At 33.4% G+C, this 27,545-nt stretch overlaps 6 protein-coding genes across 9 annotated transcripts; 4 read left to right on the top strand and 2 right to left on the bottom strand.

Moving 5' to 3' along the window:
* The first annotated feature begins 123 nt into the window (after positions 1-123).
* On the top strand, positions 124-1,149 carry LOC122579866. 2 transcript variants are annotated; one of them, XM_043752127.1, is made up of 2 exons: positions 124-228; positions 757-1,149. In XM_043752127.1, exon 2 carries the CDS (start codon positions 764-766, stop codon positions 974-976), a length of 213 nt encoding a protein of 70 aa, XP_043608062.1. In that variant the 5' UTR covers positions 124-228; positions 757-763; the 3' UTR covers positions 977-1,149. The 2 variants fall into 2 exon arrangements, with proteins under 2 accessions (XP_043608062.1, XP_043608063.1); XM_043752128.1 differs by having other exon boundaries at positions 159-265.
* Positions 1,150-2,263: 1,114 nt separating this feature from the next.
* On the top strand, positions 2,264-3,076 carry LOC122610733 (stigma-specific STIG1-like protein 1). The gene has a single exon (XM_043783696.1). The coding sequence runs from the start codon at positions 2,264-2,266 to the stop codon at positions 3,074-3,076; it is 813 nt and encodes a 270-aa protein (XP_043639631.1).
* Positions 3,077-10,264: 7,188 nt separating this feature from the next.
* LOC122578478 (aspartate carbamoyltransferase 1, chloroplastic-like) lies at positions 10,265-14,211 on the top strand. Its single transcript, XM_043750451.1, has 6 exons — positions 10,265-10,399; positions 11,010-11,517; positions 12,118-12,257; positions 12,456-12,629; positions 13,306-13,542; positions 13,745-14,211. Exons 2-6 carry the CDS (start codon positions 11,031-11,033, stop codon positions 13,850-13,852), a joined length of 1,146 nt encoding a protein of 381 aa, XP_043606386.1. The 5' UTR covers positions 10,265-10,399; positions 11,010-11,030; the 3' UTR covers positions 13,853-14,211.
* Positions 14,212-14,900: 689 nt separating this feature from the next.
* On the bottom strand, positions 14,901-19,346 carry LOC122611214 (adenylyltransferase and sulfurtransferase MOCS3). The gene is made up of 11 exons (XM_043784197.1): positions 18,987-19,346; positions 18,093-18,185; positions 17,810-17,865; positions 17,432-17,496; positions 17,234-17,308; positions 17,060-17,138; positions 16,865-16,903; positions 16,654-16,762; positions 16,255-16,373; positions 15,559-15,675; positions 14,901-15,436 (listed from the first exon to the last, which is right to left on the bottom strand). Exons 1-11 carry the CDS (start codon positions 19,231-19,233, stop codon positions 15,044-15,046), a joined length of 1,392 nt encoding a protein of 463 aa, XP_043640132.1. The 5' UTR covers positions 19,234-19,346; the 3' UTR covers positions 14,901-15,043.
* A 1,871-nt stretch (positions 19,347-21,217) lies between these two features.
* LOC122579779 (small ubiquitin-related modifier 1) lies at positions 21,218-27,490 on the bottom strand. 3 transcript variants are annotated; one of them, XM_043752014.1, is made up of 4 exons: positions 27,279-27,490; positions 25,086-25,235; positions 24,414-24,543; positions 21,218-21,499 (listed from the first exon to the last, which is right to left on the bottom strand). In XM_043752014.1, exons 1-3 carry the CDS (start codon positions 27,381-27,383, stop codon positions 24,463-24,465), a joined length of 336 nt encoding a protein of 111 aa, XP_043607949.1. In that variant the 5' UTR covers positions 27,384-27,490; the 3' UTR covers positions 21,218-21,499; positions 24,414-24,462. The 3 variants fall into 3 exon arrangements, with proteins under 3 accessions (XP_043607949.1, XP_043607948.1, XP_043607946.1); XM_043752013.1 differs by having other exon boundaries at positions 21,218-21,504; XM_043752011.1 differs by lacking the exon at positions 21,218-21,499 and having other exon boundaries at positions 24,223-24,543.
* On the top strand, positions 21,400-23,307 carry LOC122579778. The gene is made up of 2 exons (XM_043752010.1): positions 21,400-21,516; positions 22,885-23,307. The coding sequence occupies exons 1-2, from the start codon at positions 21,400-21,402 to the stop codon at positions 23,137-23,139; spliced, it is 372 nt and encodes a 123-aa protein (XP_043607945.1). The 3' UTR covers positions 23,140-23,307.
* Positions 27,491-27,545: the final 55 nt, after the last annotated feature.

Consider the following 27,545-nt stretch of genomic DNA (forward strand, 5'->3'; position numbering starts at 1 on the left):
TTTTGTCATTAGACGTAAATTACATTTCAATTCTTTTAACAAATTTACAAACCAAACATTGGAATGAAATTTTCAATTCCTTCAAATTCTAATTCCATTGACAGATTTCAATTCTTTCAAAAACATTATGTGAACCAAAATGCCCCTTAATATACATTTGGGATTATGGGGGGCGTAATTGACCCAATTCACTGTTTTAGCTTCCGAAGTTCTTGAAAAATTTATCCGGTAACCACCCCCAAAATTATCTTTTTTATTTTAGCAGGTTTTTCTCTACCATTTTGCTTCGTTTTTCTTTAATGTTATTTGTCCTTTTAATTAGAAACCCTAATAATTAGTTTCAGTCATAATTTTAAGCTAATTAAATACCCTTTTAATTCTCCTATTAAAAAATCACCTTTTTTCTATATATCAAAAAAGAAATTCTTCCCAGAAAATAGGAAAGGCAATCAAGTTAATGCTGTTTTTGGACAACTCTTATGTTGAAATAGAAATATTGATAATAAAGTTTACTAATTTTATATTTTTCAAAATGATCGCCAACTGTTTGATGTAATGCCTGAGTGAAAATGATGCATTAACCCCGTCAATTTTTCTAAGTTGCTCGTATTTGTTTTACGTCTCTAGTAATTTCTTAGATAGTATAAACACAACGAAAGATATGGTCTGCAAAGTTTCGTGATCAGTATCTGATAGTGTTGCTTATTTGTGAGGAACTGCATTGCCTTATTTTCTGTTTATTTTTTATAACTTCAGGAAGGAAATGAAGAAAGGGATTCACCCGCAGATGCAATGGATCTCATACGTGACACAAAGTGGCCGTCTGATGCACGTAATGATGACTAAAATACACCAAACAGGGAAAGTTTATCACTTAAGAGGAAAACGACAGATGGCTGAAAGTGTCGGTCAGGTTGCCAAGTTCAAACGTCGTTATGGACAAGTGGAAGAGGAAAAGAAAGACGAGTCTAAGTGAACTTGTAGGTCTCCTTTTTGTTCTTATTTCTAAAATCTTGCATAAACTTGGATTTGTTCTGATTTGTCTCTTGGTCTACCTGCACAATATGATATTATGATACATTTGCTAGTATCTTGGTTTGTATACAAGATGCTCGTTACTAGTACTTAAATGGATGTTGGCATTTGATATGTGGAGTTATTCTGCTTGGTAGTTGAGCAAAACAATTATTTTGTCATATAGCATTGCTTATCTTAAATAATTTGCTTATATCAAATGTCCCTTTACTACTTATACTGTCCTTTTTATATACTTGATTATGTCGTCATTGCAAGTTAGAACCTTTGTATTGTGGGAAAAGGAATAACTCGATCTCAAAATTAGCCTTTGCTTCTCTGTTGGTATAATTGTCAGTGCCCAGTAGTCATAAGATCGATTTGATTTGGTTACTTGTTTTTGGTCTGGTCAGTATGTTAACATCTAAGATCTAACCATCTAAGTGAACAGGCTAGTTGGGCTTAGAAAGTCGTTCAGGCCCACTATTTTGGGATACTTTGATACATCTGGTAGTATCTTGGTTTCTATACAAGGATATGTTTACAGATTTTGAATGGATATTGTCATTTGGCATTTAAAATTGCTTGGTAGTTGTGCTGTATGCTAATTTGACGATAATTTAGCATGCTTTGGTCTCTATAATGTAGTTTTTTATCTTAAGTTTATTTGCATATATCGAATGCATACTTATCAACTTCTTGTAAACTCAGTGTCACCGTTGTAAGTTAGAACTTTTGTGTCAAATGCAAAGGATTTTCTTAACCACAAGATGTGTCAAACTTACTAACTTAGTATACAAGTACTTGTTTGTGGTTCAGTCAATCTGTTGATTCTTAGAGCTCTAGGATCCAGGTTAACGGCCTTAATGGACTTAAAACTTCCTTCAGGCCCACTATTTAGGGTCCTCATTTATTATTGCATAACCTTTGCAATTTTGTGAATATAGTGCGATAAAGAGGAAAGGAGAGGCTGTTAATCTTACTTTACTCACATGAAAATGTATAAAGCAAAAAAGAAGCCTTTTGTTAAGACACCCACACACAACCATAATGCGCTGGAAAACCTTTCTTTACACAGTAATGATAATTACTCCCCACACGAAGTCATGCAGGCCAAAGGCCTTAAAATAGTCATCTCGTAAGAAAAACATGAACTCACTCGTGAATATATGTTTTTCATGACTCACCCCATAACCCTATATATATCTTGATACTCTTGACACATTTGTCTAACTAATGCATTCTGCAAATGTCTCGATTAGTGTGTTCTCAAATCAAACTCCTGGTTCTTGTGCCATTGCTTTTGTGCATTGTGCAAGCAGAAACTGGTAACAAGAGCAACCGAACATGGCTCATTGGGTTGGACCAAAATACCACAGATGGGTCAGGAACCATGGTGCCATGGGTTAGGCGAGTTAGGAAACAAGCTGTTGGGTGCGATGACAGGCCTTGGACTTGTAATCAAGGTGGGTTTCCGTCTCCAGTTAGAAGGAGGTGTTGTAATAATCGTTGTGTTGAGGTAACCTCAGACGTGAACAACTGTGGAGTATGTGGGATTCGATGTCCGTATACGTGGCAGTGCTGCCGAGGGGTATGCATCGATACTAGCTATAATCCATTCAATTGTGGAAAATGTTTCAATCGATGCCCGTTCTTCACATTTTGCACTTATGGGATGTGTGGATACGCAGGAGGTCAACCTCCATTCCCTCCCAGACCCCCAAAGCCGCCTATCCCATTCCCTCCCAGACCCCCAAAGCCGCCTATCCCATTCCCTCCCAGACCCCCGAAGCCGCCTACCCCATTCCCTCCCAAACCCCCAAAACCACCAACTCCGTTTCCTCCCAAACCTCCAAAGCCTCCAAAGCCTCCCAGAGGACCAGAACAACCTGAGCCTCCACAAACTCAGCCATTTCCAGAAGTTGGTCAGCCACCCCTGATAGACGCTCTATCGCCTGGTGAATCACCTATATCTGATGGTCAGACATCATTAGGATCCGGTGAACCACATTCATCTGGTGACCACCCCCCACCAAAGCATGATCAACATGTTTATCTCTAGCTATGTTCTGTATTCTGCCAAATCAATTAGATGATGAGCTTGGTTTTCATGCATGATAAGTTTGCATGTGATGTGGTCAGTGGGTTATATCTTCTAATGGTTTGTCATTCATGGCAATATCAATATCAATATAAATAAAGAGCAGTTTCAAATATAGAGTCAATTTGTTTATGATTGTTGCAAATATTGTTTCGCAGATGTATCCATGAATAAGCTATTTCTTGATTGTTTCACAATAAAAGTTTTATCTATTCTTGCTGTGCATCCTATTTTGGTCGGTTTTACCAATAGTCTCAGGGTCTAGCAGAGTAGGGTTGTCGTCTTTGCTCTTGCGCACATTAATAACATCTTTTTGACGTATTCATTTGGAAATTGTCTAAAAATAAAAATTGACAGGAGCGATTGCACAACTGGCAAGTAAATGCTGAATAATCCAATATGGTGAATTGTTTAGTCTCCTTTAAAACATAGGATACACCAATGAGATTGGTGGCTCATTGATAAGGTTTTGACCATATAATATATATATATATATATATATATATATATATTCCTTTCAAAAAAAAGAACATAAGATACACCTTAAGGAATGTGATAATAATGTGGTTATTAAAGTTTGTCATATGTTACCCTACAAACCATTTAATCATAAAACAACGAAGAGAACATCCAAGTTTCGTACATGATACAAGTCGAAGTCACAACTTTTGTACGTTTTATTATTTTACAAACCGTATAGGCTTAAAGGAAACGAGGTTGCGTTTCATCCTCGTGAATGAATCTGTTGCGATATAAATGAGTCATAACTGAGTAATGTATGACATTATTGGTTTTTTGTAACCTTTTGCTAAACAAGGTTATTACCCGTCTAATAGCTTATGTTTCAGATAACACGCATATGAAATGTAAGTAAAAAAACATGGTGATATGCTAGCAAACATCTTGTGAGATCTTGAGTGTTGTACTAATAGCATTTGTAAAGTGCACTGGATCTTTTAAACTAGAACAACTTTTGCAAAGTGTAAATCCTCTTCACATGAAAAATAAGGTTAGCTAACCAAGTGTTTATTGAATTATTTGAGCTTGAACTCGAATTTTGCCTATTCTAGTCATACTTTATTACCCAGAGTCCAAAAAACGAGCTTGGAATTTTATCAAGTAGAGTATGACTGTATTAGCTTATAAAAACTCGGTTGAAGTTCTTATGAAGTTTTCCAAGTTATATAGTATACTTGAGTGAATGTATATCTATTTACCAATAAACTAAAACATTCTCCTTGAAATGACACGTGGCGTAATTCTTAATCGACACGTGTCCTTTTAATTTATTTATTTTTATTAAATTAAACTAGCTTTTTTGTTGTATATAGATTCAATTTTCTTATTAGACTTAGAATTACACTAACTCTTAGCATATTAATACAAAAGACATTATAACTTGATTTGATTAATCGTTTTCTCATTAATAAATTGTCTCTTTTTCTTTCTCAATTTTTCAACACCTATTACTTATATTACTTAAAATAAGTTATTAACATGAATGACTTCAAAAATTTGAGTTTATGATCTAAAATCAAAAGGCTATTTGTCGTCATTCACTATGCTTACAATTTTCGATTTTGATGTGATTCTAAAAATTTAAGGTAAATCCAAAACTCTAACTAAACATATATTATATTTATCATTACTGTTTATTATAATTTAGTTTTGATCTTCGGTTTATCTTACTCACAAATCATGTATAAGACATATTCGAATTTCTTTATAATACAATCTATATATGGGTATTAGAGCTAGTATAATAAGTAAAATAGTAATTACCGAGCCTAATTAAAACCATGTAAGCATTACAAATATTAACTTTTTAAGATACTATATTTTGTTATTATTATTTATTATGTTCATTATTGCCATAACTATATTTTTTCCATCATACTTTCAGTATTTAGTTTTCATAAAAAGTAATTACATTTTTTTAAAAAGACGAATAAGGGTTATATGGTAGAAAAAGTATTAGATAAAAAATTTATAAACAAATCCAAACAAACTACCACTCAGTCTTTAAAATTTCAATTTTAATGAGACGATCCAAAAGTACCTACGGAGTATTAGCTATTTGGTTACTTTTAATCGTTAAATTTTTTTTTTTTTTATCAGACTATCTTTTCTTTTGTTTATATAATAACTAATCATATAATACATATAGCCAATTTATACATCTTACGGGTATTAAGATTAGCTTGTGTTACTTGCTACAACTTACAACAATTTATTTAGTTATTCATGAATAACGATACTTGATACGGAAAAGATGTTTATAAATCGACTCAAGCCTTTATAATGTCTTTGGTTACTCAACCTTTTAAGTTAAAAGAAAAGAAAACCTCACATTTTCAATTATCTTGGTTTATGTACTCTTGCTTGTTTACTCATGGCCAAACAAAGGAAACTCGTAATTTTTGAGCATTAGATTAGAGTGTAACCACATCTAAATTTATATAAAAGAAAAACCTTAATTTTAAAATGGAAAAGTTTAGACCATTAGATAAAATTCAACTTTTAATTAAAACCATTAGATCAATATGTTGATGTCATATACCTTATATAATTTTTTCAATTTCAATTCTAATATAATAAATTTAAATATGATCATTAACTATGGAAAGTAATTTCCTACATTTCATAATTACAGAAAGTAAATAATTTAATGATATTATTATGGAAAATAACTCCTAAACTTTATATTATTTCTAAAAATCACCTTTTTAATTTTAATTCTTTTTTTTTTTTTATCAAATTAAGACTTTATATATCTTTTATCATATAACGTAATAAATACTAATAATAATATTAAGTATAATTTTATATCATTAATATCTTATGATATTTAAAGTAAAAGATTTTTTGATTTGTATATGGTGTTTAGAAAAATCAAAAACTAAAAAAAATATATAAAAATGAAAATATCACTGTTTTTCAACATATTTTATTAAATTTTGTTAAAATAATAAAATGTTACAAATGTAATATGAATATTAGGTATGTGAATAACTATTCATTAGAATCTCTATTCCTTTATTTTTTTTTATCTACATCATGCAGTTTTTTTTACATATATTTTAACTCATTTAGTTATATATAAATAAATATACCATTATTGTTTTTCAATATTTTTTATTTACAATTTGTCAATATAAAAACATTAGGATTCTATTAGTTATATATGTTTATCCGCGTATTACGCGGGATATAATCTAGTTATCTATAATATTATACATAAATATATATTATTTTAGTCATACAATTAAAAAAATAATAAATAGTATTTTAGTCCTAAGTTCGACTAAAATAAAATGTATAAATATATTAATGTCTTCAAATTTAAATGTAAACAAATTAAAAGTATTCTAACTTTTTATATTATTCTAACGTAATTTAACACCCAAACGAATAATTATTAATGTCTGATGTGTGAAATTGAGTAATAAAATTTATAAACACGAATTACGAAAAGACTGACTACAACACACTTACAGGCAGTGAACATAATCGCATGTAGTATAGTAAATTCGGTAAATCCAAGGTCGAACACAAGGACTTTGTAAAGCAATTGTTAAAAATAAAGTGATTCAGAAAATGGAGGTTTTTTATGGCTGAGTTGCCACGTTGAAAAAGTTAGTAGAAAAGGTTAGTAATCCCGTAGGATTAATCGCAAAAAAGAGAATTTTGATTTTATGACAAAAGAGATTTAAAAGTCATCCGTCTTGACCTTGCTCAACAACATATTCAAATTGCACATTAATGAAGTTCAAATTCAAATTAAGTTGATAAAGATAATCGTGACAAAACAAAGACACAAACTGGTACCACCAATGTTTGTAAAATCATTTAAATCACCTAATTAATTAGTTCATTTGTAAAAACTGGTACCACCAACGCTTAAAACAATTTCCCTAATCAACTAGTTTGTTTGATTATCAAATTAACAATTGTACCTATGTGAAGATAACATGGTACCACCAACCGTTACACAACACGTTGACAAAATAACTCCTTTTATTAAATGACATTCACTATCATACCATGAGCTAGTGATAACTATTTATAGACAAACAGTTAATAGAAAATCACACATGTATTCAACTAGTACCACTAACGAAGAACACATATGCCACCAAGATCTCGACACAACGATAATTGAAATCAACTTTGAATAATAAAATTTGTGCAATCCTACATATTGTATCGCTACATCAATACGAATGATAAAGAATTTACCTACTCATATTAAAATAAATAAAATAAACAATAATGGAAGAAATCATATTATACCAATGAATTGGAGAAAATTCGGTAGCAACAATGATTGTAATCCAAGACTGGCAAGAGGAATGAAAGAACTCAACTCGACTCGACCATTTTTTTTTTTTTACAAGTCGACTTTATTTTACCAATCCATACTTGAAAAAATTTTAGACAAAATAAGGTGAAAAATTCGAAATGTTCAAATTCAAAATCTAACAAATTAGAACACCTTAATATGTTATAATAAACATATCCTATAAGTTTCAGACCTTGAAAACATCGGATGAAGCTCGGAAAAACTTTGCTCGAAGACAGTGAAACTGCGGCAGCAAGCACGGTCGACCGTGCTTTGCGTCCGTGCTCTCAGAAACTGAACACCAAGAGGAAATACTGCAGACGCTGAGGACGGTCAGCCGTGTCTGCGTCTGTACTCTTACTGCACACACCAAACATCAAATTTGACTATTAACTCAATTTGCAACCTTTTTCAAACTCAAACACAGGTTCCATCACACATCAAATCTGATTTCAAACCTTCACATGACATAATTTACAACATAACTCAAGTGGCTATTTTATCATACATCATTTACACATCCATATGGGTCATTTACCCAAGTTAACGTTTATACAAAATAACCATACTTGTTTTTTTTTTTTTTAAATCAAAAGGCCAAACTATGACCATAATTTGCAGAAATTTACTAAGAAACAGGACTATCAAAAAAATATCAAGAGCATCATGAGCCATATGAGGTAGGATATCTAAGTGTCTAAACAAAAGATCCATTCTTTCAAGAATGGACAATACCTCCAAGTCTTCTAATCAACCTTTCTTCTACTAACTTCAAATCACCAATACTAGTTCTTTCTTCCGGAACCACCTATAAAAAGGGAATCAACTAATACGCAAGCGAATGCTTAGTGAATATACTTGCATACATTTATGAACACGAAGGAGGGCAACGTACAAAGGACTATTATATGTAACCTATGACACCGTCGTGCCATATTTACATACTCACCTTTGTACTTTAACGCTATACATGGATCCATATAAGCCAAACAACATAATCAATATCACATATCGGGATTCTTAGGTCCCGGAGATTCTTAGGCCTCATACACAAGAGGTTCTTAGGCCCCGCTAATCACATATCGGGATTCTTAGGTCCCGGAGGTTCTTAGGCCTCATAATCACAATGCCTTACACGGGCTTTAACGCCAAATCGATTTCCATACATGAAGTCCATCATCATATGGAAATCGACCCAAGGTATACACAAAGGTATGCAAATATACTCACCTCCTTCGCGACTCGAATCAACAACTCAAAATAACCGCAAATGCACAAATTCAAGCTTTCAACCTATCATCACATCATAGTATGCATATAAGATAACATTCACTCTTTTGGCTAGCTCAACTTAGCCATACTACAATGTCACTAGCATTCCTAATCCATGTCCATCTTATTTTGTCATTGAATTGCATTTCTTTTTCAAAAATTCACTTGACAACTCTATTCATCACTTTCATCATAATATGATTTGACTAGTAATAATCATCATTTTCTCAAAATCAATCTTTTCATGTCAAACACATATATTCTTAGCTAAATTCATTATGCAACTCAAATAACAAACTAGGTTATACAAGAAATTGGGGAAAATTATACACAAGTCACATTCTAGCAAAATCCCCAAATTTGGGTATCTCAAGAACCCTAATTTCTCAAAATAATCAAAACTAAGTTAATGGAAATCAATACCTCAAGAATGGAAGATAAAAGATTAGGATTTCCAATCACAATTCTTTCCCCTTTCTTTCTTCTAAATTTTGGCCACCACCACACAAGCCCTCAAATTTTCAATATCTAGTATGATTATTATTATTAATTCACTATAAGAATTCTTTGATTGATTTTGATTAATTGCATGAGTGAGATTGAGTTACTTGAAATGGAATGAGATGAAAGTTGAAGAAGGTTGTAGAAAGTATAATGGAATTATGAATCATTAGAAGAAAATTGGCTGGCACAATATCGGGTTGCCACGCCCCTTTTCAAATTTTTGTGGTAAAATACCCACTATCCATTGAAGTTACAACTAAATTAACCTTATATCCAAAATTAAAATGCTAGGAAATTATTTTAATGTCAAAACTATAAAAAGAGGTTAAATTCTTTACCTTAAAAACTTTGGGGTGTTACAAGGAAAACCCTAACTGCTTGTTTGCTTTAAAAATACTAAGAACAAGAGTTATGCTAAGAAAATCCCTAATGAATTTCGTCACTCATTGCAGAACCCTAGACAAGTATTTATACTAAAACCTTCACAAGCCCCAACGGGCGTTACACGCCTTTACAAACCTCACAGCCGTTTTGATACATAATGCCCCGTTACAAGGAGAATCCAAAATCCACTATATAACGAGCGTTACATATGTAACGGGCGTTACATACTCCAGAATTCGTTTTCTTCGTCTTTCACTTGATTTCGACCGAATCCTTTTCCCGTTTATTCCATATGTCATCAAAATCAACCAATTCATTCGTCCAATCATTTTCCAACCTGAAAACACTTAACACTACCTCAAAGCATCGAAAGTTGGATATAAAACTATAAAAATAACGAATAATTGATCCTAAATTCACGTGAGAAATGGTATAAAATATGACATATCAATGTCTAATAATGTGTAAAAGTTAAATTATACTATAACTTTTTAAGAAAATGAGTGGCAAGCTTTATTTAGTGGCAATTTAAAAAAAAAAATTTAGTGGCAAATTGGACATTTGAAAAAATTAATGGCAGATTGCTCTTTAAACAATAAAATAAAAACAAATTTCGTATGCTAGAGTTTTATTTGTAATCTCAATCTGTCAAGCATTTCTCAATTAATATACAAACATACATACATATTTTCATCCTCCCTCAGTCACAGCCACTGCTGCTAGCCCTTCGTTTCCGTTTATTTGTAATCAAAAGTTTTTGGGGTATATCAGATTTACACGAGGTACTTTGTCAATCTCTATTCTAGTTTTTATTGAGTATCTTTTTTCATATATCTATAATTCTATATTCATAACTTAAGTCAAATATTGTTTAACAGTAGTAAGTCACTAAGTCCCCATTAATAAATTACTGTAGTACGTATTGTATTAGAACGATACCAATCCCGTCTATATAGAAATTGTTCCTTACTGTGTTAAAAATATAGTGCTAATAGAATAGCCTTGCTTTGACTTTCAAAGTCAAACGAGATATTTTGAAACTAAACTATTTAAAGTTGGAAAATACTAGGTTGTAAGTCTAAGTGTTTTCGAATTTACACGAAATGCTATACTATGTACGAGTATTATCTTATGAAATTTGTTTATATATATATATATATATATATATATTTTAAGGTTTGATGTATATGAAGTGTTATTGACGCGACAACTTATATGGGCGCAAAATGAAAAAGTTACTTGATACATACAAAAGCAAGTTTTAAATATGAAAAATACTGTAGCATTTTGGTACACTTTGATACGTTTAGCTAGACATCTCGGATTCTCGGCATGGAAATTGTATTTTTATTTTAGTTGATTTCTTCTTGTGATTGTTTATATGCATAAAAGGGGTGAAATTCACTTAAGGCGATGTCATCTTGTGGATTTTCTACATGTACATTGCCCGAGACTCTGCAAAGTCGTGAATTGATATGCAATAAACCAAGTTGCATCAGTAAGCATTCGAAGAAAAACTGCATATCTGCTGACCTGTCTCATCTGAAGACCAGCTGGCAACGAAAAGGAAGGCTCCGATGCCAAGCACTGGATGTTGAAAGCAATCATGCTTTCTTGAAAGGAGAAGTGTTTCAACTTGATGATGTGATTGAAGCTCAACAGTTTGATAGAGAGATTCTGAGTGCTATATTTGAAGTGGCACGTGAGATGGAAACGATTGAAAAGAAGTCACGTGGAAACCAGCTTTTGAAAGGTTATTTAATGGCTACTCTCTTTTATGAGCCTTCAACCAGGACCAGGCTTTCATTTGAATCAGCAATGAAAAGGTTGGGCGGGGAAGTATTGACAACTGAAAATGCACGAGAATTTTCATCTGCAGCAAAAGGAGAGACACTCGAAGGTAATATCAAGTGCTCCTTGAAGTTATTTGACATCCCATCTGAGGTGGCAAGATGGGCAGGTCGGGTGGGTACTGGGTAGGTAACGGGTCGATACCGCTTCGGGTAAATATAGGTGGTTTTTAGAAGGGGGGTCGAGTTTGGTTGACTGTGTAAGCCTCTTGTCCACCTATTTTAGATTTTATAATAAGTTTTCTGTACATTAACTAGGTTACAAAAATTATCATTACAAGAACAGCAATCTAATCTTCTGAAAAAGCCTTTTTAGGAGGTTGCGTGCATTAAAAAAGACTTCGAGCTGCTTTTAACCTGGTACCCTTTTAGCTAAATATTTGGTATTACCCATTTGAGATAAAATGCAACACAAAAACTCACCTATTTATAAGTAAATGGATTGAAATATCCACTTCTATGTGTTGATACTCCACCATTCATTATTGGTGTAATGCCTTCATGAATCGACCCATTTGACCCATTCCCCACCTTTCTTTTAATTTAACTTCCCGTATTTGAGCCGTTTGATAAAACAACCGATTTATATGTAACCTTATCAAACCTGTCACCTCTGCATCATGAATCATGTTGAGCTGATATTTTTGCAGATACAATAAGGACAGTTGAAGGGTACTCAGACATAATTGTAATGAGGCATTTTGAAAGTGGTGCTGCTAGAAGAGCCGCAATGACGGCTAACATTCCAGTCATTAATGCTGGGGATGGACCAGGACAACATCCTACACAGGTTTACCCACTTTTTTTTTTTTTTTACTTTAATTGCTTTTGGCACCCCCTTGTGCGATGGTCTACTTTCAATACAGCTATGAAAACTTTAGATGTCTGTATATTATTTATTTTTTCATAAGTTACTGGAATCATTCTCCGTTTAATGTTTTCTTTTTGGATGACTAATGTTGATTCTATTTTGTCATAAATATAACAGGCCCTTCTTGATGTTTACACTATAGAAAGGGAGATAGGAAAGTTGGATGGAATCAAAGTTGGACTAGTTGGGGATCTTGCTAATGGGCGAACCGTTCGCTCCCTTGCATATCTTCTTGCCAAATACAATGATGTGAAGATCTACTTTGTTTCTCCCGAGGTTGTAAAAATGAAGGTATGCACTTAATTTTCCATCACCAACTGAAATCTGGAGTTAGCCCTATTAAGCAAGGTTACGAGAAAGTCATCAGTTTATTTAATTTTTGGTTGGTAACCTAGGTATCTGACCGGCTTTGCAAGCCGACTTGTCCCTGGGCTTTGTACCTCAAATTTATCATTGATAAGCGTCAAATACGGTTACAGAAGTTGTATTATTCCAATAATAATCTAGTTTGCCGAATAAAATGCTTTAGGAGGTTCGATGCCTTTAGAACACACACGTTAGGGCAACTTTTGGCTTGTTTCCATTTTAGCTAACTATCTTAGTTTAACCCTTACATCCTTCAAATGAAACATAACCCAACTTATATCAGTATATGTGTCAAAAATTTACCTCTACCTACATCCAAGTAGCAGGTCCAATTTATAAGAAGAGAGCCAGGATAGTAAGTGAATATTCTTTCTATGGTAACTACCTCATAAGTTATCATTGGTTATAGCTTCCAAAGTTTATGCCTCAACCTCACCTTACGGCACATAGACCACTTATAGTTCAAATTATGACATCTAACAAGAAGACAAGAAAACTAACAAAGCCTTGCCTCCCTCTAAGTCTCTAACCTTGTAATATTTATAAATTCTGGCAATCATTTATTTATTTACATGTTTCCTTGGTCTATATGGGCCAATAGGATGACATTAAGGAGTACTTGACATCAAAGGGAATCCAATGGGAAGAAAGTGCAGATCTTATGGAAGTGGCCTCCAAATGTGATGTGGTTTATCAAACTCGCATCCAGCGAGAGCGGTTTGGGGAGAGAATAGATCTTTATGATGAAGCTCGTGGCAAGTACATTGTCAATCGGGACATCTTGCATGTCATGCAAAAGCATGCAGTGGTGATGCATCCTCTCCCAAGGCTTGATGAGGTAATGCGGTAATCTGGTTTCCTCTCGTTAACTTGAGCAGTTAGCCCTTATTTTAATGCATATAACTTTCTCACTTATGATGCCCTATTTATACATAGCCTACATTGACACGTTACCTTACCCGCCCGTTTTGGGTATCTGAGTTAAAAGATGTACCTATCATGACGCAAATAGTGCATTGTCTTTTTCTGATGCTATGCAGATCACAGTGGATGTAGATGGGGATCCAAGAGCTGCCTACTTTAGACAGGCAAAAAACGGGCTCTTTATTCGAATGGCTTTGTTGAAGCTTTTACTCCTCGGATGGTGATGACACAAGTTTTGGAATCTGCAGCAGCCATGGTGTCCCATTGGGATTCTGGCACTGTAGGGAAATAGTATGACTCAGATGCATCAACGCATGTTTACTTTCTTTCTCAATGTTGTGTTAACGTGCTGTTATTCCTGCTGGAAATTTTGAACCAGGTGGGCATGTGACAAGACTTACAAGACAACGTGCTCCTAAATGTAGTCATATGCAATATATCTTTATGATAGTTATTAGGTAGTTCCTAAGTGAGTTGACTTTCAAGTTTCAACAAAAAATTTTGGACCAAAGATGTCATAAATGGTCAGTTTATGTAGTATTCCTATGTTTTGCCATAAATGCAACTTATTTCTGTTGTGATACTTTTTGTAACTTCTAGATATCTCTTGTATCATATCTTGTTTCTAAATGGCAACACAAACGAATTCAACACTTTGCAAGTGTTTGTTTTAAATATTCAAAGGATACCGGTAGAACCAAAATCAAAGGAATTTGGTCCAGTGTCACCTGTCATGTCCATAGAAATGGGGAGCATTGCTCTCCAATGCCAAACCTGCTTAGATCATATACAAATATGGCATGGTTGCTAACAAAAAAAAAAAATGATCCCATCAAACGCGGTGCAAGGGTATGGAAAGAAAAATAGAAAAACAAGAAAACCCATCACTAAATCCAAAACGAAGTAGTCAGGGTGAACATGAAGTCCTAAATCGAATGGATCATGCCATGCTAAGCCAGTCGTCCTGTTGCTTGTGGGTGATTATCAACAGTATCTATCTAGACATCTAGTAAAAAGACCACCAGTTGAAACCTCATCGATCATCATCTCTACCTATACTCGATGCATATATTTAAGTTAAAATATGCATACCTCATAACAGTTGTATCTTAAGTCAATTCACTAGGTCAAACCCTAACACCTATATTACTAACATTGATATGAACCCAAAAAATATAACAAATGCTATAAATTCACTTATGTTGCTCATATAAGGGGTCTTCTATGCCAAGTCTCTTATTCTTACATAATAATGACATGACCAAGTCAAACTGAGATGGCAAACACAAATAACATATCGGCAGATTTAATATTCCAAAAATTTGCTCATCATAAACTGGTAAAAGAACTTGATGCATCATAATCATTCAAAACACGATCATGTTTCATATAAGGATCACATTAAAACATACGTCCTAATAGGTTGGAAATCTCTTGTCCACATCATGTGCCCATGACTCCAATCCACCGACAATATCCTTTGCAGATGGAAAACCCAGGTTATGAAGCAACTGAACGGCCCTCTGTGAATCATTACCTCTTCTGCAAACAACATATATACTTGCATCTTGGCCAGTATGATTTCCATCGACATCCTGCACTGATTTTAATGCAGAAGATATCTCAGGCAACCTACCTTCCAAAGTTGCAAGAGGTACATTCATGGACTTCGGAAGAGAAATTATCTTATAATGGTGGGATGGCCGTACATCAATCAAGACATGTGGCTCGCCCTTTTTAACAACCTCATTGTATTCTTTGCTGCTTATTCTAGAATCCATTGTCAGCAATTTTAACTTCAAAGGAGCCTGCATACAAAGTAATCATATAAAAACTCTTGAAGAGTAATAAGAAATCACATAGTTTGGCAAGGAAATATTGACAGCACATAAATCAGAAAAATTTAAGATTCAGGGACAATTTAACATACAGTAGACAATGGCGATTGAGTGAATTTCTCATAATCAAAATGCTGAAATTGTTGGCGTGTTAAAGTTGGATTATCTCCACAAGCTTCGCACTGCGATGACCTTCCTCTAATCTTCACCTGAAGTAGTAACAATTTACCAACTACAGATCTCATTGATATACAATAGAATGGGCAACTAATAGATCTATCTTAGATAATCAACTTAACCTAGACAGCAAACACTAAACAATAGAGGTGTCAAAGTGGGGTCAGGTGAATTAGCTTACAGATCAAAACATTTTTGCATAACAAGTAAATTTTGTACAAGTCAGGTAGGTGAATTTGGGCTGACCCAAGCACTTTCTATGCAATAATTTGTTCTTCTATAATCAATTAGTGTAAAGTATAGTTATAGAAATTACATAAAATGGACACCTATTTTTTTGAACAAAAACATTTAACAGATTCTATGAGTTAAATATAGACTTTGAGGTATCTTCACAAATTTGAACTGTTCCATTATAGCAATTGGTTATTCGACCCATTTGAAATAAAACAAAACCCAAAATCGACCATTCTGTCATTCCCATTCACAGGTAACCGAGTCAAAACTCATTCAGAAACTTTAGATGCACAACAAAATGATGTCGTCAATCGTTATGAAATGGGTGTAACAAAATGAGCTGATCACCATTTAAAAATGTCAACAAAACTTACAATGCGAATCCGGGCAGACAATGCATCAAAAAGAAGCATCCTTCCTGAAAGTGGCTCGCCAACCAAGCTTGCCACCTTGATAGCCTCTAGGGCCTGAAGACAACCAATAACACCAGGAACTGCAACAATATGTCAAAAAATAGATACTAGATGCAAATCAAGTGATATTATTACAAAAACAAAAAGGAAAGCAAGCTCAATATAAGATCCTAGAGAAAAAAGTTTGTAAATACGGTTTCTTGATAATACTCATGGTTGTGTTAGGTAGCCAACAAAGGTCCAACACAATGAAATTTTTTGCACAAAACTTCATCTATAAATTCAAAACTACAAAATTATGTTATTGTGCACAGGGACAAAGGAGACAAACAATTAATTCATGGCTAAAGTTTTGCTTACCTACACCTAGAACTCCACTGTCTGAGCACCTCTGGCATGCTGTTGTGGGTGGTGGAGTTGGAAAAAGACATCGATAACATGGGCCTCCATTGTAATTGTAAACTGCAAGCTATAAAAGCAATTGAAAGATACAGATGCATGACATACAAACGTGGCAAAAAGAAATTAAATTTTTCATAAATTCTATGCATCTGAATATAATTGACCTTACCTGCCCTTCCAAACCCAATGCAGCACCTGATACAAGAGGCTGCAAATATAATTATAAGTCAATATTCGGGAAATTCCCCTTAATAAATGTCTTCTATAGCGTAACTATAATACGAACATCAGTTCTAGCCGCATACAAACATATCAAAATATTCATATGAGAATATCTAAAGAGGCAATTTAAACGAAACCACACCTTTCCCAGTAAAACACAGCAATCACTGATCATGTATCGGCTGGGAGCATTATCTGTTGCATCTACTACAATGTCGTATCTAGAAAATTATGCAAGGAGAAGAACCAGTAAAAAGTGAAACACGAATTTACAGAAGATATATACATGAGGTCTAGTTCAAAGTATGAAGAATACTTGTTCACAATCTCCAGCGCATTGGATGTGCGTAAAGCCTCTTTGTGTTCCACTACTTCAATGGTTGAATTAATCCTGAAACACAAATATATACAATGACAATCAGAGTCGAACAAAAGTGATTACTAAAAAGTAAAGGGACGCTCATCTAGATATATTTATCAGAATGTAAGGTTTTACAGAAGAAGATTAACATACGAGCGACAAGCTGCAGCAGCAGACTCTACTTTGGAACGACCAATGTATGCTTCACTATGGATGATCTGAAATATTGATGGAACTGGCATATCAACATCATTTTATGGAGTACATAACAATGATTGCTAACAGCAATTAACAGGTTTTACTAACCATAGGCCTTTGGGCTATGGTTAACACACACAAATGCTGTATATGGCGGGCGATAATTATTTTTAGGAGGCGGTTACTTTTATGTACAAAATTTTTATGCCTTAGCCATAGTCCTAATGGTTAGCAAAATCTTTCATTATTAGTGGCAAGTGATGCACTGTGCTGATACTTAGGTTTTATAAACGACAAAGAATGATTGCAATAGAAAAAAATCATAAATTATACCTGCCTGTGAAGATTGTTTAGCTCAACAACATCATGATCCACCATGCCTAAGCGCCCTGTCAACATTCGAGTAAATATATAAGTCTGGGTTGAGTAGGTTCAGTTTCAATAACAGAAAAAAATAACACTGTTATGTAAGTAGATACTAGTATACATTACCACCCGAATGTATATTGTCGTTAATATCACAAAGCAGAAACGATGTAGAATCAAAATTTTAGAAACACAAAAGCAGAAAGGTAAAAAAAAGCCGCAAATTACAATACGAAAGCCGAGATCTCACCTACACCACAGGCTGCTAGATATAACAGAGCAGGCGATCCTAAACCCCCGGCCCCGATGACTAAAATTGAAGACTTCAAGAGATTTGACTGCCCTGCAACCAAACAAGAATTACTATCTTAGATTGAGTAACAAAAAAAAAGGTAACAAATCTTATGTCTGGAACAAATAAATAAAAAAAACATCCATAACGATTAAAAGGTTGCTCTGTTAAGCTCCTGTTCGTCAATATTACCACATCTTAAGAACAAAACGACTAAAAACTCAAAGCATTTGCTAGTTTGAAAAAGATACTAGAAGATAATGTAGAAGCGCATGTTTCAAGTTTGTATATATTGTTGTGTTTTTTTTTATTGGCTGAAATGCAGTTTTAGGGGTTTGTTTAGATGTGTAAACATCCTCAACCTCCATTCCTCGTCTCGAGCTAAAATAACTTCCTTTATTGTGTTTGACTTCAAATTGGAACTTTAGTCATCATAAGAACTCGTGCTTGATGATCGTTTACTTATTCAAAAACGGATCAGTTAACTATTTTTCAAGTTCGAGTTGGTCGTTTTCTAGCTTAGTCTCAATAAACACGTCTCGTAGCTCAAGTTCTCAAGCTCATTTGCTACAAAAAATTAACTTCGAGTAGAGCCAAAAGCTCGGATTACTCGCTTTACCTAGTCTCAGTCAGCTCAAAATAATTAAACAAACTTTCAAACAAGCGACCTCGAGCTCGAAACCTAACAATCTCGAAATATATCTAAACAATCTCGAATAGATCATTAATTGCTCGACTGATTTACATTAACTTTACACACACTATTTTAATCAAATATAAGCTAATTCAGAATACTTACATATTAGAACTATTTATTAAAATTTAAAAAAAAAATAAAAATAGAAGGAAAACCTTGAACACCAAAGGAAGGAAGTAAAAGCTGACGGCTATATCTATATATCATATCTGGACTCAAATCATGACCAAATTCAATATTTTCTTCTTCTTCTTCTTTTTTATTATTATTATTTGATTTAATATTTTGAATTTGAAATTCAATTACTGATATCCGAGATTCGATTTCTCGCTTGGATTCCTTTAATGACTCGAGTTCAAGGAGCAACCGTGATGATTCGTCGGCGCCGCCGTTGGATTCCATTGATTGACTGGATTACTGTGAGAAATATGGAGGTGTAAGTCAAAATGATAAACCCTAGTTAGAAAGTTTGGGGTTTATTTTTCTTTTCTGGATGATACTCGTAAATAGGCTAATAGCGTCCCTTGGCGCCTTTTTGGGTTGGGAAATGATAGAACCTACCACATGAATCGATTAACTGTAAAAGATGTAACGTATGATTGTGGTAAATTTATTGATTGTTGTGGTACAGATATTATTTTCTTTTTAGGTTCGGGACATTTTTTTTAATGGGTTTTCACATTAATTAATACTATAAATTATTCTAAAAAATCATATGTTTATAACTTTCTTAATATATGATGTGATAGAAATGACCGGTAGTGATGATGGTGGAGACAATTTGTAATGGCGGCAATAAAGGAAATGGCGATATCGGCGGTGGCAGTGTGATTATTAATATGAATTAATGTATAATGGCATTGTAATTATTTTAATGGTTATTAATAAATGTTGTAGATTATTTTATTAAAAATATTATATGTATATTAGATAGAGACGAGATAAAGGTACTCGTGCGTTGCAGCGGTGATGTAGGTGATGGCGGGATGGTGATGTAATGTCGGTTGCGGCGGTGATGGGATGATCTAGATGACGGACTCTGCCCTTAGCCGCACAGGCTCCGCCCTCGAATTTTAAAATTCATAGAAAGTATATCGAATGACCTCTCTAATGAAAAAAATATAAAATTTTAAGAAAACCCATTAAATTTTTATAATTTATTGATGTATGATTTTTAAGATAAAATTTTTTGAATAAATTAGAGAAATAAAATGATTTACGGAGAGAGAAAAGATGAGTGATTGAGATTTGAACAGAGAGAAAGTGTATTATAGTTATTTAGGTAAATATATAATAAATATGAGAAGCATTTTAGAAAAAATAAATGTTGAAACTTAAAATTTAGACATGAGCTATTTGCTTTATAATATAGCATAGATAATTAAATTAATAAATAAAAGAGATAGATTGTTTGGGTTTATCAAATATTTTTTGAGAAATTTGAAGAAGGAAATTGATTTATTTAAGTTTATTTATTAAATTAAAAAGTTAAAATGCTCATAATTTGATCAATATGGTTAACTTTTTTTCTTAAGATGTGAATTAATTGCGTATATTAAAAAGTTTGGAGTTCTTTTTATAAAATTAATCATCAATTTAAATCTCTTAATAAAAAATTATTGTCGTCCAGATTTGTAAAAAAGAACTTAGTCGCACTCATCATAAATCATAAATAAAGTTATATATCTATTACCACTATATATGAAACCCCAATCTTGACAAGCAAAGTCTAATGCTATCTTGACTTATAGATTATTTTAGTAATAACAATAATATTGTAGTTTGAGTTTTTATAGGTATTTGATGAGACTGTTTCTAATCTTATAATAGATCAGAGGTTCGAGTCTTACTCTAAACATATTTAAAATGACCACAATTACATTTATGGCGAGAAAACATCTCTCTTCACAAGGGGCTAGGGGTTTGATGCTTACCTGGGCATATTAGGGATGACCACAATTATTTAATTTTCACCTGTAGTTGGCTTGAGTAAATTTTTCGGTCCAACGTTTTAGGTAAAAGTATTTTCTTATCAAGAGATTTAAATTGATACTAGATTCGGAAAAAAAAATTCTCTAATATGGACCCCAGATTTTTGCAGGTGCTTCATAATTTTAAAAAAATTATATTCTTCCATTTTTATTATTAACTAAATTATACTGTAATTGATTTTATATTTTCCACTAATGATGGGTCTTAGCCGTCATTGACAAAACCATAGCTTCAATCAACCACGATTTATTTGGTGCATAAATTTTTCTTTATTTATTACATTGATCATTGTTAAACCAACACTTTGACTTTTATATTCATAGTTTTATATTACATACGGCATTTGTAAAAAAATCGAAAAATAGAAGCCGATATATGTATATGGGGATACGTGGTGCCAAATGTGAATGTATTCATTCATAATAAGATTAGGTGTCAACCATCGGGGGCACTCTACTATATCCATTTCATGCAACTTTTGAAAAAAAAATAGAATAGTAATTAAGTAAATAAATAAATGTTACACATTTGGTTTTCTTGGTCCATTTTTATCTGAAAAACAAACCGTCTTCCGGAATGAGACGTCGCCATCTTCTCTACCTTCTCTACACATCTTCAGTACGTCCACCATCCTCCACTATTTCTTTCTTTAATGCGCCGCCGCCACTTCCTTCGCCTTTTCTTATCCACAAGGTATATGTACGTAATTAAAGAAAATGATCATACAGTTGATTTTGTCCATTTGTAATCATTTTAATTATTATTGTCAAGACTCAAGAGGATATATCATTAGGGGTTGGTTAAGACAAGTATTAGTTATAACAAATAAGACAAATCTGACCTTTAGATCATTATAATAAAATTTATTACGTAGATTCACGAAACACAAGGTGATACACGTTAATTTTCATGATGTACGGTAATTTTCAGTGAAGAGGAACCTATTGTTATTTGTTTTACATTAATATTTCTTTTTCAATAACCAATACCCCGTATAAAAATTAGGTCATGGTGTTGTTGTACTTCTTTTACAATAACCAATTCCTCTATTATAATTCGTAAAATAATTCAACAGTGGGTTTAGTTATTAATTAGTTTACTTTAGGGGAATAGCATATATACATATATATGCACAACAAACTAGAGGGTCTCTGAGTTCGAACATCCTTAGGTAAATTAATAACTATCCTGAGATGTGGTTATAAAAAGGTTCGAAGATGATTACCATCACCTCAACATGTTACTTGTTTATGTACGTATACATAGTGATTAATTACTAATATTATGGGAGTTTAATTGATGACCATTAAAATAATCAAAAAATGTTACGAAAACTTACATTATATATGGAAGTATTAAAGTATTTAACCCTGGGCTCTTGGCTTATGTGATATGTGATATAATCCTATTAACGTGTGGTTCATGTAAATATATGAGTGAAATTTGTATGCAATTGGAAGTTTAGTTGTCCTTTTAAATAAAATTAACAAAATTAGTATATGATAATTAAAGGAGACAGTGTGGCAATTTGGCATTCAAAGTACTCATTTACTAGACTTCCTAACACGTGACACTATATTAAAGCGACATGTGCCCTTTTAGTAATATTTCTTTAAAAAAAAACCTATTTAAAGTTAATCTAATGAATATGTAAATTTTCAAGATTTCTATAAATTAATAAATTTTTTATTTTGATATATACTATACTACTGATATATTAATAAAATTATACTGAATTTATATGGTGTAAATTTAAGATTTTCGGAGTAATGTAGATGTTGTATAAACTCATTGTTTATGATACGCGTATTAAATACTAGTTGCCATATAACGTACGTATAATGTAGAAAATTATTCAAATAATAAATAGATAGGTATTATGTTCAAAAAAGATTAATAGGTATATGTTACATCATGAGTGAGAGGGTCCCATAAAATCCATAATTTGGCAATAAAGTACACAAAAAATAAAATGAAAATGCTAAGAGAGTCATGGCCAAAATTGATTTTAGACTTCACTGGCTAAGATGTGTTTATACTGCTCGTAATATATGTTCAAAGGTATACAGCCATGAGAGTAGCCAAAGAACTCATGTCGACGATACAATCAGTCACGAGAGAGCACCATCGACTTTAGAAGAGTTTAAAAGGTTGGAGGAAGAAAAGGCAAGTCAAGGTTTTGCTAGTCAGACCGAGGAGAAGGCAGAAGATGGTTTCATGGAAGCAGCCACCGGGGACAACAATGTAGATTCCGTCAAGGAAAGTTTCAAGGAGCCTGTTGGCGTCGGTAATTTCCATCACACCGGAGACGAATGATCATCTTAAGGCCCAACTCACAAAATAAACCTTGTTTTTCCATGTAAAAAGTTTGTTGCTACACTGATGTTTTGAGGTATGTAAAGAGTTTCATCTTTTTTGTATGTTTGTGGTGCCTTAGTGAGGGAGATATAATAAAAGTATACTTGTATGTTATAATTTGTACTCTCTGCCATAATGCATACTTGGCTTTCCCTACCCAGAAAACATGTTTTATTTTTATTTTCTTCACAAATTTAAGCTCTTTTATGCTTTGGAACAGAATAGGAAGCACATGGGTGCTACGTGATCAATTGATGGAATCATATGCTCTTGAAACAAACCACTTAACAGAATAACAGGGTGGTTGTTTTCCTTTTAGTCTAGTATTAGCCATTAGGAAGCAGAAGCACAGAGACGAACCCTGTAACGTTTTGAATGTATTCTTCTTTGTTGACTTTGACCCATATCCTTAAAATGCGTTATTTCAGATTATCTATAGGCTACGGGTTGATTTGTTGGTTTTGACCCATTTCCTTAGAAATGTATGTTGGACTATATTTTGCATCAGGCAAGTCAAGCATGCAAAATGTAGTTCCTGGTAAGGATCAAATGGGTCAAGTGGACTTAACAAACATGACCCAAAATGTTACAAATCAACCAGTTATTGCCCCACTTACTCCCCATTTTATGCACATGTTGAACTTCTTTGCATTGTTTATTGAATTTCTACATGAACTGTCGGTTTTTTTATCCATAGTTTCAGGACATGGCAAAAGGACCGTTACATGTTTTATTGCTTCCGTGTTTTCAATTCTTGTTGCAGCCACTTGCTACACACGTTAGCAAATTAGTTTCCATAGGTCCATATGTTCTCTAGCTAGTGCTACTCAGGATTAGGAGCTACCTATTTTATATCTTCTAGTATATTTTAAATTGTAACTTTATTGAACGGAATTAGAGCAGGAAATCGCAGCAAGTCTTAAGTCTCGCTTTCATAATTTCATTTGTTTTGTTAGCTGTTTCCTATATAGGAGATTAACCATCTTGAATCGCTTACTGTCATTGATATAGCATGTGCATAATGTATTGACAAAATGGCCATTTCAAAAAACATACACATAGCACTTAACTACTAACGTGAATAATACGGAACTGAAGTTGTTCTTGGCAGTTGGTTGAAAGTATGCGGTTTACAAAAATATTTTTCCAGCATACACCCGAGTTAAGATCCTATGATGAGATCAATAGATTAAGGAAGCATAGTCAGATTCAGTACATTGTCTAGCACGTACCAGATATATTGCCGTTAGATGTTAACAACGAAAGTACAGATCGAAAAATTCATGTGTGTCGATCTTTTGCCCATCCTCCTCCTACACGGTGCTTCATGGCATCGATCCCGTCCCCATCCTCCATATGTAGCTGGGGCAACAATTTGTTCCAGATTATCAAGTCAACAAATCATATGGACAGACGCAAAAACATGACCATCAAACTATAACCATTGCAGAGTAAATCGGGTAAGAGTGCACGTGAAGAGTCAAAAGAGCAAAGGACCAAGGAATAGTGACTAGCTACAAATTACATGAGATTAAAGTTGGACATTTTTCTACTAATGTTAAGATGTTGGATTGATCCGGGACACTTTTTCTCCAAAAAAACAGTACAGTGATTTAGAAGGCTTTATGACTTTATCCATTAGATGTACATTTTTTGGGTTGACTTTCGACCCATTTGACTGTATTCAGCTGGACAAAGCTTTTTTTTGGACCATTTAACCATCAGAGACCAAAATAACATACCCAAATTAATCAAAATAACATACCCAAATAGACCCATTTATTAGTAAACTGTAAAAGTAAAAAAGTTCCGGCCGAAATGAACATATAGTTGTGTGGTTAATTTTCACATGTGTGTATGTGTGAGGGTAAGTATTAGAAAGCAAATGTAAGAAAAGAAGAGACCTCATCTGGAGTCTGCTCGGGTCGAATACGGCGTCCATTAAACAAGAATGCATAGATGACTAGTCCTTCTGATTCTCGGTCACAGTAGGCGTTTATCAGCTTTCTGAACCGTGTGTGGCGCCCGACCTTAAAAAATACTACTTCTCCCTCCTACGCAAAAATGACAATTGGTTAATTCTTGTACAAAAGGTCAAAAGTAACATTCAAAGGGAGTAGAAGCTTGCTAAATTGCCATATTCAAAAATATGAGCACTTGGTAGCAACATATATACATCAAAAGGCCCATCAAGATGACTTGGAAGATCGAATACCAAAATACCAAATGAAATTAGTGAACAATGATTGAATCCTAATGAGTCGTAACGAACTAGAGGTGGCAAAATTAGACGGGTTGGTCACGTTAGGTTAACTAGCCAAAACTAACGGGTTCGTATTGCTACGAAAGCTGACCATAGTAGTGCTATCATGTCCTGTACCAGTACCAAAATTCAAGTACCAAACACCTACGCTGATGTTTTGCTATAAGACCATCCACATTCATTCTTTTCCACTTAAACAACTCAAACCAACTGATCAACACTTACACAATTAATAACTCAACCTAAACTATTTTCTAACTAATAAAGTTTATGAAACCAGTAAACCACCACTCACAAAGTGACACATGAGCAAATTGGGTTAGGATGGCCAAGAGCTTCAACCGTTGGGATTAATTATTATTTTTTAACTAATCGAGTAGACTGAACATTGCCTCAAACCAACCACTGTGGGTGGTCTAAGAGTAGGTGTAACGAAGGGTTTGCCATGAAAGTCCCGGATTTTGGCATGGTGTCGCCACTGTAGCTCCATAGCAATCACCACGTTAATTGTGTTTTGTGTGTTGTAACTTATTATTTCTAATTAGCAGTTATTTAATGTAATGATTTAGCATCAGAAGAAATCGTTTCACTGTAATTTTTGATATAATGCTGATGTGACAACTCTTTTCATAAGTCTAGCCAGTAATGTTCTAATATATGGTCATATGAATCCTAGGTATCAAAGTTTCATCTCGTGCTTTTACTTGGAAATGATATTCGTATCATGTTTTTTGATATATTTATCATCACTGTGCATTAGTCAGTTGTACAGTATGCATAAACTATTATATTTTGTGGTAAATATATCAAAACCTTTTGGTACTAATATCACTTCCCTTTACTTAAAGCGTGGATCAAAGCAAGCCAAGTTTTGTGTCATATATCCTGCAAATACTATCATAAATTGTTTTACTTTTACCCCCTCGTTGCACTCTGTAATGTGTTGGAAGATAAGATATTTAGCATAAAAGTGGCAATCGGGGTATCTAATCTCATTCTATGTCTTTTTAATATATCGACAGGCTTATGAATTCTTTTAGCCACGCACACATGACACATTGTCTTAAGTTAAGCTAAAAAGACTATTTAGAAATTAAACTAGTCAATGGTTCCCCTCCATGGCTCCATGCATTCACCTATATAATTAGGTTGTGGCTCAAGTTGTACAAATAAGAGCTTGTAAATAATCCAAGGAACATAACAAGGATCGGAACAACGAAAGGTACTAAAGAAACAAGAACAATTACTAATTAAGGAGTATCTATCTCTGTATATATTACATCTTTTGTAAATAAAAAAGTTGTTTGAAAAAATAAAAAGGATTTCTAAAAAATAAAATGACAATTCATGGATTTACTTTTTCTTAAGGTTGAGGAATATCTTACCATCTCTCTCCACTCATCGTTAATTTTCTCATCCTTTCTTATCCTTTTCTCAAATGGTCAAAAAAAAAAAAGAAAAGTGGTCACCGATACACTCCGGGCAGCCTTATGTTGGTTGTGGAACTAGTAAGTCGTCATTATCTATAAAATATTTTAAATAAAATTATATTGCGTGCGTGTGTATGTCACTAGGTAGATAATTTCAAATTGTGTACTTGTATACGCGTGGTTTGTCCGACTGTCAAGTACAACCACAAGGAATTTCCAAATTTAATTTCACTATATATCAAACAGTCAGTTAGAGAACATTAAAATTAAAGTATCAATATTCAACAGTACTAAGTACTAACCCACATTTTATAGTGATATGCAGCTAAATGATACCAAAAGAAATGAAAAAGGTTGCTTAAAAAAGAAAGTATTGAACATGTTGAAAACCCTAACTAGCAAACCTGGTTTTTAATATTCAACTTGATATATTTAGCCGAGGCTTGATCTTCATGAGTTGGGTTGTTGTTATCTTCGTTGATCTTTGACATCTTTTTGTTAGGATCCATCACAATATGTTTCACTACTTTGGCTGTTCGATCTGCTAGCTATTGCCAAATGCCAAATATATGGTTATATATTTTTAGACATGACATTTGATCGACAAGACAATTGCAATAAGATTTGATGACGTTATAATTCAACTGAAAGGGCCCATCAATTAAAACCAC

The sequence above is a fragment of the Erigeron canadensis genome, chromosome 8 (assembly GCF_010389155.1).
Source record: "Erigeron canadensis isolate Cc75 chromosome 8, C_canadensis_v1, whole genome shotgun sequence".
NCBI lineage: Eukaryota > Viridiplantae > Streptophyta > Magnoliopsida > Asterales > Asteraceae > Erigeron > Erigeron canadensis.

Excerpts from the sequence above, each read along its gene's own strand:
- LOC122611214 (XM_043784197.1), bottom strand. The coding sequence starts at position 19,233 with ATGGAATCCAACGGCGGCGCCGACGAATCATCACGGTTGCTCCTTGAA. Across the intron at positions 16,904-17,059 it reads GCTGTGTTTTACTGGGAAAG|CCTCTTGTATCAGGTGCTGC; the intron begins GTGTGGTTTCGT and ends TTATATTTGCAG. Across the intron at positions 15,676-16,254 it reads TGTCTGCCCGGATTCGCATT|GTGAAGATTAGAGGAAGGTC; the intron begins GTAAGTTTTGTT and ends TTACTACTTCAG.
- LOC122579778 (XM_043752010.1), top strand. The coding sequence starts at position 21,400 with ATGAGACGTCGCCATCTTCTCTACCTTCTCTACACATCTTCAGTACGT. Across the intron at positions 21,517-22,884 it reads CGCCTTTTCTTATCCACAAG|GTATACAGCCATGAGAGTAG; the intron begins GTATATGTACGT and ends ATATGTTCAAAG.
- LOC122578478 (XM_043750451.1), top strand. The coding sequence starts at position 11,031 with ATGTCATCTTGTGGATTTTCTACATGTACATTGCCCGAGACTCTGCAA. Across the intron at positions 12,258-12,455 it reads CAGGACAACATCCTACACAG|GCCCTTCTTGATGTTTACAC; the intron begins GTTTACCCACTT and ends TAAATATAACAG. Across the intron at positions 13,543-13,744 it reads CTCTCCCAAGGCTTGATGAG|ATCACAGTGGATGTAGATGG; the intron begins GTAATGCGGTAA and ends GATGCTATGCAG.
- LOC122610733 (XM_043783696.1), top strand. The coding sequence starts at position 2,264 with ATGTCTCGATTAGTGTGTTCTCAAATCAAACTCCTGGTTCTTGTGCCA.
- LOC122579779 (XM_043752014.1), bottom strand. The coding sequence starts at position 27,383 with ATGGATCCTAACAAAAAGATGTCAAAGATCAACGAAGATAACAACAAC. Across the intron at positions 25,236-27,278 it reads AGTTGAATATTAAAAACCAG|GAGGGAGAAGTAGTATTTTT; the intron begins GTTTGCTAGTTA and ends ATTTTTGCGTAG. Across the intron at positions 24,544-25,085 it reads CCGAGCAGACTCCAGATGAG|CTACATATGGAGGATGGGGA; the intron begins GTCTCTTCTTTT and ends TTGTTGCCCCAG.
- LOC122579866 (XM_043752127.1), top strand. The coding sequence starts at position 764 with ATGAAGAAAGGGATTCACCCGCAGATGCAATGGATCTCATACGTGACA.